The 16007-nt window shown below is 57.7% G+C and overlaps 1 protein-coding gene across 17 annotated transcripts in view; it reads left to right on the top strand.

Moving 5' to 3' along the window:
- PLEC (plectin) overlaps positions 1–15098 on the top strand; it is a 95962-nt gene extending 80864 nt beyond the window's left edge. For all 17 annotated transcript variants that reach the window (XM_060243124.1, XM_060243122.1, XM_060243123.1 and 14 more), the window contains 5 exons: positions 366–449; positions 549–653; positions 892–990; positions 2149–5529; positions 8623–15098. In XM_060243124.1, the coding sequence (XP_060099107.1) occupies positions 366–449; positions 549–653; positions 892–990; positions 2149–5529; positions 8623–14952 (9999 nt within the window). In that variant the 3' untranslated portion in view covers positions 14953–15098. The remainder of the gene's footprint in view (positions 1–365; positions 450–548; positions 654–891; positions 991–2148; positions 5530–8622) is intronic.
- Positions 15099–16007: the final 909 nt, after the last annotated feature.

Genomic DNA, 16007 nt, shown 5'->3' with positions numbered 1-16007 from the left:
GTAAATTCCAAAGCCACATGGTCACCACTGCCAAGGGTGCCCACTCCTTCCACCTCATCAACCAGTTCTTCCCTGCTAGTGAGCACCAAGGCCCCGGGAGCAGATCCCCTTCTTTCCTTCTGTCTCCATCAGATCTTGTGTGTGTTCCAGGTGAAATCCCCCTCTGGCCTGTTAGCAAATCCGGGCCCTGTGGGGGTGTGCCTGAAGGCTGGATTTGCCCCCAGTAACCATTTTCCCAGCCTTGTTGACTAGGTGGACTCCTCCCGCAGGGCATCCTGAGTCAGCGTAAGGGATCCGTCCCTTTCCCCGCCCTTGCTGTGAGAGATAAATCTTTTGAATGCCTGTTCTTGGGTTTCTCTCTGTAGAAACTCCTGGAGGAGTGTGATCAGAACCGGGAGAAGGTGGAGGAGTGCCAGCACTTTGCCAAGCAGTACATTGATGCTATCAAGGTGAGGCTGCAGCCAGGTGGGCTGAGAAGGGGGGAGTCTTGGGGCAGGAGTCGGCAGGCTGGGCGCTGATCTGACTCCCTGCCCTCCTTTCTTCTTAAGGACTATGAACTTCAGTTGGTGACGTACAAGGCCCAGGTGGAGCCTGTGGTTTCCCCAGCCAAGAAGCCAAAATTTCAGTCTTCATCTGACAGCATCATCCAGGAGGTGAGGGGGGGGGGGGGTCGGAATCCAGTGCTTGATTGTGAGCAGGGGGTCCTGGGTTGCTGGCGGTGGAGGCCCAGCAGCCTGGCTGCCTTCTTGGGGGGGGGGGGGGAGGTTCTAGTGTTGTGGTGGACACCATCCGTGGCCAGGAGGGCTGTCTCCTGCCACCCAACTCTGTACCTGGCAAGCTTTTGGGCTGTGCCTTTCTTGAGCACTGACGGTCTCTCCTTCGGCCCTGCAGTATGTGGACCTACGGACTCGATACAGTGAGCTGACCACCCTGACCAGCCAGTACATCAAGTTCATCACCGAGACCGTGCGGCGGCTGGAGGAAGAAGAGGTGAGAGGGCAGCCCATAGCAGAAGGGTTTGGGGGCCAGCATGCCACAGCTGCATCCTCCCCCCCTCGCCCCATGGCCATGAGAGTTCTGAGCACTCGGCCTTTGGCATCACTGACCCCAGCGTGTCCCAGAGCCTCCCAGTTCCTCCACTCCAGGAGCCCAGGGCAAGTGGGGCCTGGTTTGGTCCGCTCTGAAGTGGCACTTCCCAGATACGCTGCTGAATACGGCTTCATCTGCATCAGCCGGGGGCTACTCCCTGCCCCCCCACACAGCTTCCTGGCTCTCCTGCTGCTTTCTTCTTTCCCCTTCCGAGCTGCTCTGGTCGCCCTTCTAACTTTCCGTTTCTGCCCCTGGCAGTCGAGCCGCTTTGCCGGTGCAATGTCTTGGGGGATGTTTGTGTTGGTGGGGATCTAATGGAGGAGGAGGGTTAGAAGCACGAGGAGCCGGGCGCTGCTGCACCAGGTACTCCGCTACACGCGTGGCCCCCTCCTGCCGACCCCTCCCCCTCTCAGGTAGGGGCCACTGGGGCAGTCAGTGCTGCGTGCAGCAAAGGACGTGGGGGGAGGGGCTAACGGGGAGGGGAGTTGCCGAGCTCAGCACTCGTGTTGCACCCCCCCCTCCTGCTCTCTGGTCCAAAGTCTCCTCCCCTCCCCTCCCCCCGCCGTGGTGCCCAGATGTTTCCCCAGGCCAGGCTTCATGGCTTCTGTCTGGTGTGCTCTGTCCAAGCTTCCCTGCTCCCAGGGGGGTGCCTCTTGGTTCTTCGCAGAGGTGAGTCAGCGCCTCTTTCTCTTGTGCTGCCTGCTGCCCCGCGGTGCTCTCGGCCTGAAAGCCAGCCTGGGGGGTGGGGTGGGGCTTCTGGTCCTAGGGAGCACAGGGGCTGCTCTCTGCACCACCTTCCCCATCCTGGGCCGCTCACGTTGCCCTGTCTGCTGCCTGCTGTTCTGAGCCTGGCAGGGGTGTGCAGCCCCCCTCCTCCCCCCCGGGGGCTGTCTGTCCTGGGTTTGTTGGTGCTGTCCTGCTTCCTTGCCTGCTGCCCAAGTGCCCGCCAGGAGCGCTGCTGCGCCCTTGTCCTGCCAGGCCCCGGCCCCTCCAAGCTCTGTCTGGTGATCTCTCTCTCTCCCTCCCCCCTTTCCTTTGCACCTTCCTGCCCCGCTGCAGAAAGCCGCGGAGAAGCTGAAGGAGGAGGAGCGGAGGCGGCTGGCCGAGGTGGAGGCCCAGCTGGAGAAGCAGAAGCAGTTGGCGGAGGCCCACGCCCGAGCCAAGGCCCAGGCCGAGCAGGAGGCGCTGGAGCTGCAGCAGCGCATGCAGGAGGAGGTCAGCAAGCGGCAGCTGGTGGCTGTGGACGCCGCGCAGCAGAAGCAGAACATCCAGCAGGAGCTGAGCCAGATGAAGCTCAGCTCGGACCTGCAGATCCAGTCCAAGCTGAAGCTGATCGAGGAGGCCGAGCTGAGCCGCAGGAGAGTGGAGGAGGAGATCCGGGTGATCCGCTTGCAGCTGACCACCACCGAGAAGCAGAAGTCGAGTGCCGAGGAGGAGCTGCAGGCTCTGCGGGCCCGAGCAGAGGAGGCCGAGCGCCAGAAGCGGCTGGCGCAGGAGGAGGCCGAGCGCTTGCGCAAGCAGGTCGCAGAGGAGGCCCAGAAGAAGAAGGAGGCCGAGGAGGAGCTGAAGCGCAAGGTGCAAGCCCAGCAGCAGGCGGCGCGGGAGAAGCAGGCGGCCCTGGAGGACCTGCAGGCCTTGCGCTTGCAGGCCGAGGAGGCGGAGCGCAGGATGAAGCAGGCCGAGCTGGAGAAAGAGCGGCAGGTCCAGGTGGCCCAGGAGGTGGCGCTGAAGAGCGCTGAGGCGGACCTGCAGAGCCGGCGCCTGTCCTTTGCTGAGAAGACGGCCCAGCTGGAGTTATCGCTCAAGCAGGAGCACATCACCGTCACCCACCTGCAGGAGGAGGCCGAGCGCCTGCGCAAGCAGCAGGGGGACGCCACGCAGGCCCGGGACGAAGCGGAGAAGGAGGTGGAGAAGTGGCGCCAGAAGGCCAACGAGGCCCTGCGGCTGCGGCTGCAGGCAGAGGAGGTGGCCCACAAGAAGGCCCTGGCCCAGGAGGAGGCGGAGAAGCAGAAGGAGGACGCCGAGCGGGAGGCCCGGAAGCGGGCCAAGGCCGAGGAGTCTGCCCTGCGGCAGAAGGAGATGGCCGAGGAGGAGCTGCAGAAGCAGCGGCAGCTGGCCGAGGGCACCGCCCAGCAGAAGCTGCAGGCCGAGCAGGAGCTGATCCGCCTGAAGGCAGAGATGGAGAACGGGGAGCAGCAGCGCCTTCTGCTGGAGGAGGAGCTCTTGCGCCTCAAGGCGGAAGTGAGCGAGGCCATCCACAAGCGGAAGGAGCTGGAGGAGGAGCTGGCCAAACTGCGGGCCGAGATGGAGCTGCTGCTGCGCAGTAAGGCCAAGGCCGAGGAGGAGTCGCGCTCCACCAGCGAGAAGTCCAAGCAGATCCTGGAGAGCGAGGCCAGCAAGCTGCGGGAGCTGGCAGAAGAGGCAGCCCGGCTGCGGGCCCTCTCCGAGGAAGCCAAGCGGCAGCGGCAGCTGGCAGAGGAGGAAGTGGCCCGGCAGCGGGCGGAGGCCGAGCGGATCCTCAAGGAGAAGCTGGCCGCCATCAACGAGGCCTCGCGCCTGAATGCCGAAGCCGAAATTGCCCTGAAGGAGAAGGAGGCCGAGAATGAGCGGCTGCGGCGGCTGGCGGAGGACGAGGCCTACCAGCGCCGGCTGCTGGAGGAGCAGGCCGCCCAGCACAAGCGCGACATTGAGGAGAGGATCGCGCAGCTGAAGCAGTCCTCCGCCAGCGAGCTGGAGAGGCAGAAGAGCCTGGTGGACGACACGCTGAAGCAGCGGCGCATCATCGAAGAGGAGATCCGCGTCCTCAAGCTCCACTTTGAGAGGGCTTCTGTGGGGAAGGCCGAGCTGGAGCAGGAGCTGGGCAAGATCAAGCAGAGTGCGGAGGCAGCCGAGCAGAGCAAGGAGCAGGCGGAGCGCGAGGCGGAGAAGCTGCGGCAGGCGGCCTTGGAGGAGGAGCACCGCCGCAGGGAGGCGGAAGAGAAGGTCCAGAAGATCCTGGCTGCTGAGGAGGAGGCTGGCCGGCAGCGCAGAGCAGCCCTGGAGGAGGTGGAGCGCCTGAAGGCCAGGGTGGAGGAAGCCAAGAAGCAGAAGGAGCTGGCCGAGCGGGAGTCGGAGAGGCAGATCCAGCTGGCTCAGGAGGCTGCCCAGAAGAGGATCGTGGCAGAAGAGAAGGCCCACCTGGTGGCCGTGCAGCAGAAGGAGCAGGAGATGCTGCAGACCAGGCAGCAGGAGCAGAGCCTCCTGGACAAGCTGAAGAAGGAAGCCACCCGGGCCAAGAAGGCTGCCGAGGAGGCGGAGTTTGCCCGAGTCAAGGCCGAGCAGGAGGCGATTCTGTCCCGGCAGCTGGTGGAGGAGGCCGAGCGCCTGAAGCAGCGAGCGGAGGAGGAGGCGCAGGCCCAAGCCAGGGCTCAAGGGGAGGCCGAAAAGCTCCGGAAAGAGGCTGAGCTGGAGGCAGCCAAGCGGGCCCAAGCAGAGCAGGCTGCCCTGCGGCAGAAGCAGCTGGCCGATGCGGAGATGGAGAAGCACAAGAAGTTTGCTGAGCAGACTCTGCGGCAGAAGGCCCAGGTGGAGCAAGAGCTGGCCAAGGTGCGGCTGCAGCAGGAGGAGACGGAGCACCAGAAGAACATCCTGGAAGAGGAGCTGCAGCGGCTGAAGGACGAGGTGACCGAAGCCATGAAGCAGAAGGCCCAGGCCGAGGAGGAGCTCTTCAAGGTGAAGATCCACATGGAGGAGCTGATCAAGCTGAAGACCCGCATCGAGGAGGAGAACAAGATGCTCATCATGAAGGACAAGGACAACATGCAGAAGTTCCTGGTGGAAGAGGCGGAGAAGATGAAGCAGGTGGCGGAGGAGGCCGCTCGGCTGAGCGTGGAGGCGCAGGAGGCCGCCCGCCTGCGGCAGCTCGCAGAAGAGGACCTGGCGAAGCAGCGGGCCCTGGCCGAGAAGATCCTGAAGGAGAAGATGCAGGCCGTCCAGGAAGCGACACGGCTGAAGGCGGAGGCGGAGGTGCTGCAGAAGCAGAAGGACTTGGCCCAGGAGCACGCCAAGAAGCTGCAGGAAGACAAGGAGCAGATGCTGCAGCAGTTGGCGGAGGAGACGGAAGGCTTCCAGAGGACCTTGGAGGCCGAGCGCAGGCGGCAGCTGGAGATGAGTGCTGATGCGGAGCGCCTGAAGCTGCAGGTGTCTGAGATGAGCCGGGCTCAGGCGAAGGCAGAGGAAGAGGCCCGGCGGTTCAAGAAGCAGGCGGAAGAGATCAGCCAGAAGCTGCACCGGACAGAGCTGGCCACCCAGGAGAAGATGACGCTGGTGCAGACCCTCGAGACCCAGAGGCATCAGAGCGACCAGGATGCGGAGAAACTGAGGCGAGCCATCGCAGAGCTGGAGAAGGAGAAGGAGAAGCTGAAGCGGGAGGCAGAGCTGCTGCAGCAGAAGGCGGAAGAGGTACTGGTCTTGAGGGTAGCCCCCACCCCAGTCAGGCTTGGTCCTGGGGGGCTCAGAAGGGTAGCTGTGCTCAAGAGGTGTTTAGCGGGGGGGGGGGGCTGTGAGTTCCCTCCATTGTGACCCTGGAGGTCCCTTCCAACTCTAGGATGCTAAGAGGTCTGCCTCCACCAGTACAGGTGGCCCCTGCCCTCTGGACCGAGCGGGTGCTGGGTTTCCCCCGCCATCAAGGCAGCAGGGATGTTAATGGGCTGGATGAAAAAGTTTTCTAAAGTTGTCCAGTTCTCACACATGTCCTCATCTGGAGCACACACTCAGGGTCTCTTGCTGCTCCGGGCTGGGCTGGGCCCCAGTGTTGCCGCCCCCTTTTCTGGGCATTGCTCAAAGCCACTTGCAGCTTCTTGACACCCCCTGGGCCTGGCCTAGCCTCTCTCCCAAGGGGTCACCCTGTCAGCAGAAGGCAGGAAGGAGGGCTTGGGGTCCAAGAGAGGTGGCCGGGATGGGCCAAGGCCCTGGGCATCTCCAGAGCACCGGTGCAGCCTGCCCCACCAGTTGAAGCTTCACAGTATGGAATGGGGAAGGGAGGAACTGGAGCCCAGACGGTAGACATGGTCCCGAGGGGCCTGTGTGAGGAGAGAGATGGTTCCCCTCACAGAGCAGCCAGGCTGTGGTTTCTGCACTGGAAGTGACCGACAGCATGTTAAGAGCAAAGCAACCCAATTCTTGACCAAAACAATAAATGACCTTCCTAACATTTCTGTACCTTAGCAGCCAACGTATCAAATGAAATTCCTACAAAGCTAGACGGGTCAGATTCTAGGCCTGTGGTTAGAAAGAGAGAAAGGGGAGGGGGGGTGCTCAGGGCTCCAGAGCGCTTCTGCCCTCCGAGAACAGAACTCTTAGTAGGCCTTTCACGGAACACAGACGTATAGAAGAGGTGCAGAAAGACATCCCAAAGCTTTTATAAAACAATAAATTTTCTGACTCCTTTGACATATTTGCATCTTTGAATTAAAAATAATTGGAACTTATAACCAATTATTTTCAACCTTTATTAGGCAAATTGTAAAAGACATCTCATGAGTAGTTTCTTATCACAATGGACTAAGAAAACTTCAGAAAGTTAAATAAAAATTATTCCTTTTAACCAGGTCATAAAGAGCATTCTCTCTCTCAGTCACTCTTTGGAGAGACTTCATTCAGGAATGGCGCCCTTCCTTCATGAGATTCCATGTTTTTGAAACCGGGTGGGTTATGCCCCTACCCAGGAATTCCAGGGCTCATCTACCAGTAGTTTGTAGCACAGTCGCTTGACCCGTCTGCCGGGTGTGGAGGAGGGTGGCGCCGCTTCCACCTGCATCCCTGTCGCGCAGCACGCTGGGCTTTGTGGGCTTTGGGTGTGACCCAGCCAGGCAGGGGACCGTGAGCCAAGCGAGCAAAGCACCAGCAGAGGGGAAGAAAGCCCTAAGCCAGCAAGCGCAGTTTCTCTTCCCTGAAAATTTCTACTAATCTGGAAGGTTAGTTAGAGAAAGTTAGGAAAGTTAATGCTCAGTATGAGCTGAGGCTAGCGGGAGATGCTAAAATAAACAAAAAAGAAGAGTTTATTTTCTTATGTTCAGAGTAAGAAAAAAGAGCGAGGACATGGTAGGCCCCTTGCAAGGACAGGAAGGTGAAATTGTAACAGGTGAAGAAAGGGCGGAACTGCTCAGTTCCTACTTTTCCTCAGTCTTTTCTTCTGAGGGGAAAGGTGCTCAGCATGGCAAAAAAACAGAACATAGATGAAAGAAAGACTTTGCAGCCTAGGATGGGCACAGTGGTAGTAAATACTTAGTTTCTTTAGATTAAATTTAATTAATTTAATTTTTCTATTTATACCCCACCCTATCCCACAAGCGAAACTATGTCCTCAGGGCCAGATGAACTGCATCCAGGGGTACTAAAGGAACCTGTGGGTATAATTTCTCAGCCTCTGGCCATTATTTTTGAGAATTCCTGGAGAACAGGTGAGGTGATGGAAGACTGGAGGCAGGCAGGCAAATGTTGTCCCCATCTTCAAGGGGGAAAAGGAGGATCCAGGTAACTACTGTCAGCCTGACGGCTATACCTGGAAAAGTTTTAGAACAAATCGGTCAGTCAGTCCTGGAACAATTAGAAAGGATGACTGTGATTACTGTGGTGACTGTGATTACCAGCATGGGTTTCTCAAGAACAAGTCATGTTAAACTAACCCGATCTCTTCTTTTGAGAAAGTTACTACCTTGCTGGATCAGGGGAATGCTGAAGACATAGTTTATCTTGATTTCAGTAAGGCTTTTGATAAGGTTCCACATTACTGTCCTTGTTGACAAGTTGGCAGAATATGGTTTGGCTGCTATTACTGTTAGATGGCTCTGTAACTGGCTGACAGATCATACCCAAAGAGTGCTTGTGAATGGTTCCTCATCCCCTTGGAGAGGAGTGACAAGTGGAGTGACTCAAGGATCTGTCCTGGGGCCTGTTTGTTCAACATCTTTGTAATTGATTCGGATGAAGGAATAGAGGGAATACTTATTAAATTTGCAGATGATACTAAATTGGGAGGGGTTGCAAACACAGTAGAAGACAGAAACAGGATACAAGATGGTCTTGACAGGCAGAAAAACGGGGCTGAAACAAATAAAATGAATTTCACCAGGGATAAATGTTCTGCATTTAGGTAGGAAAAATCCAATGCACAGCTATAGGATGGGGGAGACTTCTTCTCTTTCTTCAACATATCAGTCTCTTCCCCACCACCTTTGCAAATAGTTAATGGTCCACTCATCAGTAAAAGCTATTTCCGTGCCCTGGTGTTGCTGTTTGAGAAGGGAATGTGATTACTTTTCACTAATCTGCGCCAAAGTGGCCTGCTCTTGATCTACTTGCACAAAGCACAGAGTTGCTGTCTCCCCGCCCTTCTGTCTGTCCAGGGGGAGCCCTTAACGGGGAGCCCTGGAAGGGCTGGCTCGTCAGGTGGCCTCACGGCATCTACTCCATAGCCTTACCTGCAAGCTCCCCTCCCTCTGGTGCTCACAGCTCCTCAGCCATGTCTGTTCTTTCTTTCTTCCTCCCCTCCAGATGCAGACTGCCCAGAAGGAGCAGCTCCGGCAGGAGACGCAGATGCTGCAGCAGTCGTTTCTCTCGGAAAAGGACACCCTCCTGCAGAAGGAGAGATTCATCGAGGAAGAGAAAGCAAAGCTGGAGAAGCTCTTCCGGGATGAAGTCAACAAAGCGCAGAGCCTGAAGCTGCAGCAGGACCGTCAGCAGAAGGAGATGGAGCAGGAGCAGCAGCAGCTGAGAGGCAGCCTGGAGGAGGCCAGGAGGAGGCAAGCGGAGGCTGAGGAGAGCGTCCGCCGGAAGCAGGAGGAGCTGCAGCGGCTGGAGGAGCAGCGGCGGCAGCAGGAGAAGCGGCTGGCCGAGGAGAACCAGAAGCTGAGGGAGAAGCTGGAGCACCTGCAGGAGGAGCACCGAGCAGCCCTGGCACAAACCCGAGAGATTATGATCCAGACGGACGATCTGCCGCAGGAGGAGGCCGTGGCCCCTTCCCTCCAGGCGCCTCCACTGAAAGCCATGCCCAATGGGAGAGATGCGATAGATGGCATAGCTCAAAATGGCGAGCCGGAGCTGGTCTTCGATGGCATCCGGCAGAAAGTCCCTGCCCAGAAGCTGGCAGAGGCTGGCATCTTGAGCCGAGAGAGCCTGGAGAAGCTGGCCAAAGGGACAGTGACCACAGAGCAGCTGTCGCAGAGGGATGACATCAGGAGGTACTTGAGAGGGACAAGCAGCATTGCTGGCCTGCTGATCCAGCCGGCCAATGAGAAGATGAGCATTTACCAGGCCTGGAAGCAGCGGCTGCTGAGCCCGGGCACTGCCCTCATCCTGCTGGAGGCACAGGCTGCCTCTGGATTCATCATAGACCCCGTGAAGAACAGGAGGATGTCTGTCAGCGAGGCTGTGAAAGAAGGCGTGGTCGGGCCAGAGCTGCACAACAAGCTGCTGTCTGCTGAGAGGGCAGTGACTGGTTACAAAGACCCCTACACGGGGGACAAGATCTCCCTCTTCCAGGCCATGACGAAGGACCTCATTGTCAGGGACCATGGCATTCGACTTCTGGAGGCCCAGATTGCTACAGGGGGCATCATAGACCCCATCAACAGCCACCGCCTGCCTGTGGAAGTGGCGTACAAGCGAGGCTATTTTGATGAGGAGATGCAGCAGGTCCTGGCCGACCCCACGGATGACACCAAGGGCTTCTTTGACCCCAACACCCAGGAGAATCTGACCTACCTGCAGCTGATGGAGAGGTGTGTGACTGATCCGGAGACCGGGCTCTTCCTTCTGCCGCTGACGGGCAAAGCAGCCACTGGAGAGGTGGCCTACACAGACCGAGAGGCCAAAGATGTCTTCCAGAAAGCCACAGTGTCGGCACCCTTTGGCAGATTTAAGGGGAAGACGGTAACTATCTGGGAAATCATCAACTCTGAGTATTTCACTGAGGAGCAGAGGTGGGACCTGCTGCGCCAGTACAAGACGGGGAAGATCACCGTGGAGAAGATAATCAAGCTGATCATCACTGTGGTCGAGGAGAGCGAGAAGAAGAGCCAGCTCTGCTTTGACGGCCTCCGGGCTCCTGTTCCAGCCGCTGAGCTGCTGGAGAGTCAAATCATTGACCACGCTCTTTACAACCAGCTGCATCAGGGGAAGAAGTCTGTGAAGGAAGTAGCCGGCGTGGACTCCATTAAGAGGTACCTGAAGGGCAGCAGTGCCATTGCGGGCATCCTGGTAGAATCCACCGGGCAGAAGCTACTGCTCAGCGACGCCTTGAAGAAAAACCTCCTGAAGCCAGAGATCGCCCTCACATTTCTGGAGGCCCAGGCTGGTACTGGGTACATCCTCGACCCAGTGAGGAATGAGAAGCTCCCTGTGGACGAGGCGGTGAGAGCTGGCACTGTTGGGCCCGAGTTGCATGAGAAGCTGCTGTCTGCAGAGAAAGCTGTGACGGGCTACAAGGACCCCTACACAGGGCAGGTGGTCTCTCTCTTCCAAGCGCTGCAGAAAGGCCTCATCCCGAAGAGCAGCGGGATCCGCCTGCTGGATGCTCAGCTTGCCACTGGTGGCATAATCGACCCTGTGCACAGCCACCGCCTCCCTCTGGAGACTGCCTACAAGCGGGGCTATTTCAGTGAAGAGATGCACAAGGCTTTGTCTGCTCCGGCCGACGAGGCTAAGCTGTACTATGACCCTAACAGCCAGGAACACGTCACCTATGCGCAGCTGCTGGCGAAGTGCCGCGTGGACAAGCAGACAGGCCTTCACCTGCTCCCTCTCTCAGACCAGGCCATTCACCTGCAGCAGGAAGAAATCTACTCCGACCGTCAGACCAAGGAGTCCTTTGACAAGACAACAGTTGAAGTTCCTGCTGGCAGCTTGAAGGGCAGGACAGTAACGATCTGGGAACTGATTCACTCGGAATATTTCACCGAAGAGCAAAGGAGGGAGCTGATCCGACAGTACAAATCGGGCAAGGTCACCATTGAGCGGGTCATCAAAATCGTCATCACCATCATTGAAGAGACGGAAGCCAAGAAGCAAGAGCAGTTGACCTTCAGTGGCTTGCGAGCTCCTGTGCCAGCGAACGAACTGCTAGAATCCAGGATCCTTAGCAAGGCCCAGTACGAGCAGCTGAAGGAAGGGCACAAGTCTGTGAAAGACCTCTCTGGCACGGAGGCCGTCAGGAGGTTCCTGCAAGGGAGCGACTGCGTTGCTGGCGTCTATGTGGAAGGGACCAAGGAGAAGCTGAGCATCTATGAGGCCATGAGGAGAAGTCTGCTCTTGCCCAGCACAGCAGCTGTTCTCTTGGAGGCCCAGGCAGCCACCGGGTTCCTGGTTGATCCAGTCAGGAACCAGAAGATGTATGTGAACGAGGCCGTGAAGGCTGGCCTTGTGGGCCCGGAGCTGCACGAGAAGCTGCTTTCTGCAGAAAAGGCCGTCACGGGGTACAAAGACCCTTACTCCGGGAACACCATTTCACTCTTCGAAGCCATGAAGAAGGGGCTGATCCTGAGGGAGCATGCCATCCGCCTCTTGGAGGCCCAGCTGGCCACGGGGGGCATCATCGACCCTGTGCACAGCCACCGCCTCCCCGTGGAGGTGGCGTACAAGCGGGGCTACTTCGATGAAGACATGAACCGAACCCTCTCAGACCCTACGGATGACACCAAGGGCTTTTTTGACCCCAACACTAAGGAGAATCTAACCTACTTGCAGCTGAAGGAGAGGTGCATTGAAGATCCTGAGACCGGCCTCTACCTCCTGACCCTGAAGCAACCGGAGAGACCTGCCGTGGTGGAGACAACCCAAGTGTACACGGAGGCAGAGACCAAGAAAGTATTTGAGGACACACAGATTGACATTCCAGCGGGTGACATGGCAGGCTCTTCCATGTCCCTGTGGGACATCATGCACTCCAGCCTCATCCCCGAGGAGCAGCGCAAGCGGTTGATGGAGGAGTTCCGCTCAGGCCAGGTGACCAAGGAGCGCATGATCATTATCATCATTGAAATCATAGAGAAAACGGAGATCATCCGGCAGCAAGACCTCGTGTCCTACGACTACGTCCGGCGCCGCATCACTGCTGAAGACCTGTACGAGGCCAGGATCATCTCCCTGGAGACATACAATGCACTGAAGCAAGGCTCCAAGACCATCCGTGAGATTCTAGAGACAGAAACTATCTGGAAGTATCTCTATGGCACTGGCTGCGTCGCTGGTATCTACATCCCATCCAGCAAGCAGAAGGTCGGCGTCTACCAGGCTCTGAAAAGGGGGCTGATCAGTCCAGAGGTGGCACGGCCCTTGCTGGAAGCCCAGGCTGCCACTGGCTTCATTGTCGACCCCATGAAAAATGAGATGTTAACCGTAGACGAGGCTGTCCGGAAAGGGGTGGTGGGCCCAGAGATGCACGACCGACTCCTGTCTGCTGAAAGGGCTGTGACTGGCTATCGTGACCCTTACAGTGAGCAGAAAATCTCTCTTTTCCAGGCCATGAAGAAAGACCTCATCCCTTCAGAAGAAGCCCTCCGGCTGCTGGATGCCCAGTTGGCCACGGGGGGCATAGTTGACCCTCACCTGGGCTTCCACCTGCCCTTGGAAATTGCCTATCAGCGTGGCTACTTCAATAGAGAGACTTACGAAAGACTGACTGAGCCCAGCGAGATCCGCAGCTACGTGGACCCTTCCACCGATGAAAAGCTCAACTATGCACAGATCCTCAAACGATGCAGGAAGGATGAGAGCACCGGCTGCCTGCTGCTGCCGCTCTCTGACACGCGGAAGCTGACTTTCAGAGGCCTGCGGAAGCAGATCTCTGTGGAAGAGCTGGTGCGGTCCAAGGTCATGGATGAAGCCACTGCACAGCGCCTCCAGGAGGGCTTAACCTCTGTGGAGGAAGTCTCTAAGAACCTGCAGAAGTTCCTGGAGGGCACAAGCTGCATTGCTGGAGTGTATGTGGATTCCACAAAGGAGAGGCTGTCTGTCTACCAGGCTATGAAAAAAGGCATCATCCGTCCTGGCACAGCTTTTGAGCTGCTGGAAGCTCAGGCAGCCACCGGGTATGTCATTGATCCCATCAAGGGCCTCAAACTGACGGTGGAGGAGTCCGTGCGCATGGGGATTGTGGGCCCAGAGTTCAAGGACAAGCTGCTGTCTGCAGAGAGGGCAGTGACGGGCTACAAGGACCCCTACTCGGGCAAACTGATCTCCCTGTTCCAAGCCATGAAGAAGGGGCTCATCCTGAAAGACCACGGGATTCGGTTGCTGGAAGCTCAAATTGCTACCGGAGGCATTATTGACCCAGAGGAGAGTCATCGCTTGCCTGTGGAGGTGGCGTACAAGAGAGGCCTGTTTGATGAGGAAATGAATGAAATCTTGTTAGATCCTAGTGATGATACCAAGGGGTTCTTTGACCCAAACACGGAGGAGAATCTGACATACCTGCAGCTGATGGAAAGGTGCATTACGGACCCAGAGACTGGGCTTTGTCTTCTGCCCTTGAAGGAGAAGAAGCGGGAGAGGAAGACTTCCTCCAAGTCCTCCGTTCGCAAACGCAGGGTGGTGATTGTTGACCCAGAGACTGGGAAGGAGATGTCCGTTTATGAAGCCTACCGCAAAGGCCTCATTGACCACCAGACCTATCTGGAGCTCTCGGAACAGGAGTGTGAATGGGAGGAGATCACCATTTCCTCATCTGACGGGGTGGTCAAGTCTATGATCATTGACCGGCGGTCGGGGCGGCAGTACGATATTGACGATGCCATTGCAAAGGGCCTGATAGACCAGTCTGCCCTGGACCAGTATCGCTCAGGGACCTTGTCCATCACAGAATTTGCAGACATGCTGTCTGGCAACGTGAGTGGATTCCGATCCCGGTCGTCTTCTGTTGGCTCCTCCTCTTCTTATCCTGTAAGCCCCGCCCATGTCAGAGGTCAGTTGACATCTTGGAGCGACCCTGCGGAAGAGACCGGCCCTGTGGCTGGCATCCTGGACACCGACACCCTGGAGAAAGTGTCCATTACGGAGGCCATGCACCGCAACCTCGTGGACAACATCACGGGCCAGAGGCTGCTGGAGGCGCAGGCTTGCACTGGAGGAATCATCGATCCCAGCTCAGGGGAGAAGTTTGCCGTTGCTGATGCCGTCAACAAAGGCCTGGTTGACAAGATCATGGTGGACAGGATCAACCTTGCTCAGAAAGCTTTCAACGGTTTTGAGGACCCAAGAACTAAGTCCAAGATGTCTGCAGCACAGGCCTTAAAGAAAGGGTGGCTGTACTATGAGGCCGGCCAGCGGTTCCTGGAAGTCCAGTACCTGACGGGGGGGCTAATCGAGCCCGATGCAGCTGGGCGGGTGTCACTAGATGAGGCGCTGCAGAAGGGCACCATAGATGCGCGCACAGCTCAGAAGCTGCGGGACGTGAACACCTACTCCAAGTACTTGACCTGCCCTAAAACCAAGCTCAAGATCTCCTACAAGGACGCCATGGACAGGAGCATGATCGAGGAAGGAAGCGGCCTGCGCTTGCTAGAGGCTTCCTCCCAGTCCAGCAAAGGCTATTACAGCCCCTACAACGTCAGCGGCTCCGGCTCCACCTCTGGGTCTCGGTCAGGGTCACGAACTGGTTCCAGACAGGGGTCAAGGCGAGGGAGCTTTGATGCCACGGGATCCGGCTTCTCCATGTCCTTCTCTTCTTCCTCCTATTCCTCATCCAGCTACGGGCGCAGATATACGTCTGGTCCAAGCAGCTGTGCCGAGGCAGCGGGCCTCGGCCACACGTCCTTCCGCATAGATGGGAGCTGCGAGAGGAAAGGAAGGCAGCCCGAGCTGCGGGGGCCACAGCTGTGCGTGGCGTGAAGCCCCTCCGGCCTCCCGAGGTCACATTTAGCCTGCTCTGCATGTGGTGAAGCTGCTGCCTAACCGGAATAATATCGTTATTGTTTGTTTTTATAATTTTTAAAACTCCTCTTCTTCCAAAGCAGTGCCTAAAGTTTAACCAAAAAGACTAGATTAAATATATTAATATATAGGATTGTTCTGACAGTATTTGTATATTGTGAGAGGAGAGCGAGCACACTCGCCCCGCCCAGCCCTTGCTGCACCCCGTTTCTGTTTGCACCACCTGCTGAGGAGTGGAACCAGCCACTTGCCAACACCACAGGAAGCCCTCGGGTCCTTTTGCACCCTGACCAGCTATTAGGACTTGTCGCCCAGCTCTACCCGCCCAGCCCCAGAGAAGGAAAGGACTCTTGTGCCGTGCCTTTAGCCCTGCTGCCAATGCAGTCGGCGTTGTCCAAAGGGAAGAAGGAAGACGCTCCGACTGCCCTCGCTCCTCAGAGACATTCCCACAGCCTTTTCAGCTCCTGGAGTTGTTGCCTTGCACCCCCGCCACGCTGGCCTCCGTTGGACAACCTGGGAAACTGCTCTCTGCTCCCAAAGCTGTTCCTCAGCCGGCCTCCCCTCAACCATGCGGACGTGGGACTCAGACTGTAAGTGCCTGCTGGCGCTGCCTGGTGGATGGGCCTGCCTGCCTCCCTGCTCTGCCTCCAGGAGGGTTGGCTCCCTTTGCTTCTGACTCGGCCAGCTCCTCCAGCCTGCTTGCAGCTTCGCCCTGGTCCTTTGCCTTGTGCTTGGCTTTAGTGGCTCAGCTCACTGGGGAGTCGTGCACTGCCATGGGCTGCTGTTAGCTGCATGTCTCCCTCCCTCCCTCCCTTCTTGTGTATCTGGGAAGTGCCCTGCCTGGGGCTGGCACTACAGGCTGCTAAGATGGAAGCCTCGGCAGCCAGCTGTTAGCCGCAGTCTGTCCCATAATGCCCCAGCAGACTGTTCTGCTCACAGGCCACAGCCAAGGAGGTTTTGACCACCTCTTCTTTGTGGACGCAGGGGGGATGGCTCTCACAGTAATTTCAAGT

The sequence above is a fragment of the Heteronotia binoei genome, chromosome 7 (assembly GCF_032191835.1).
Source record: "Heteronotia binoei isolate CCM8104 ecotype False Entrance Well chromosome 7, APGP_CSIRO_Hbin_v1, whole genome shotgun sequence".
In the NCBI taxonomy this organism is placed as follows: Eukaryota; Metazoa; Chordata; class Lepidosauria; order Squamata; family Gekkonidae; genus Heteronotia; species Heteronotia binoei.
The sequence above is the reverse complement of the archived record's forward strand: the minus strand, read 5'-3'. Positions and strand labels throughout refer to the sequence as shown.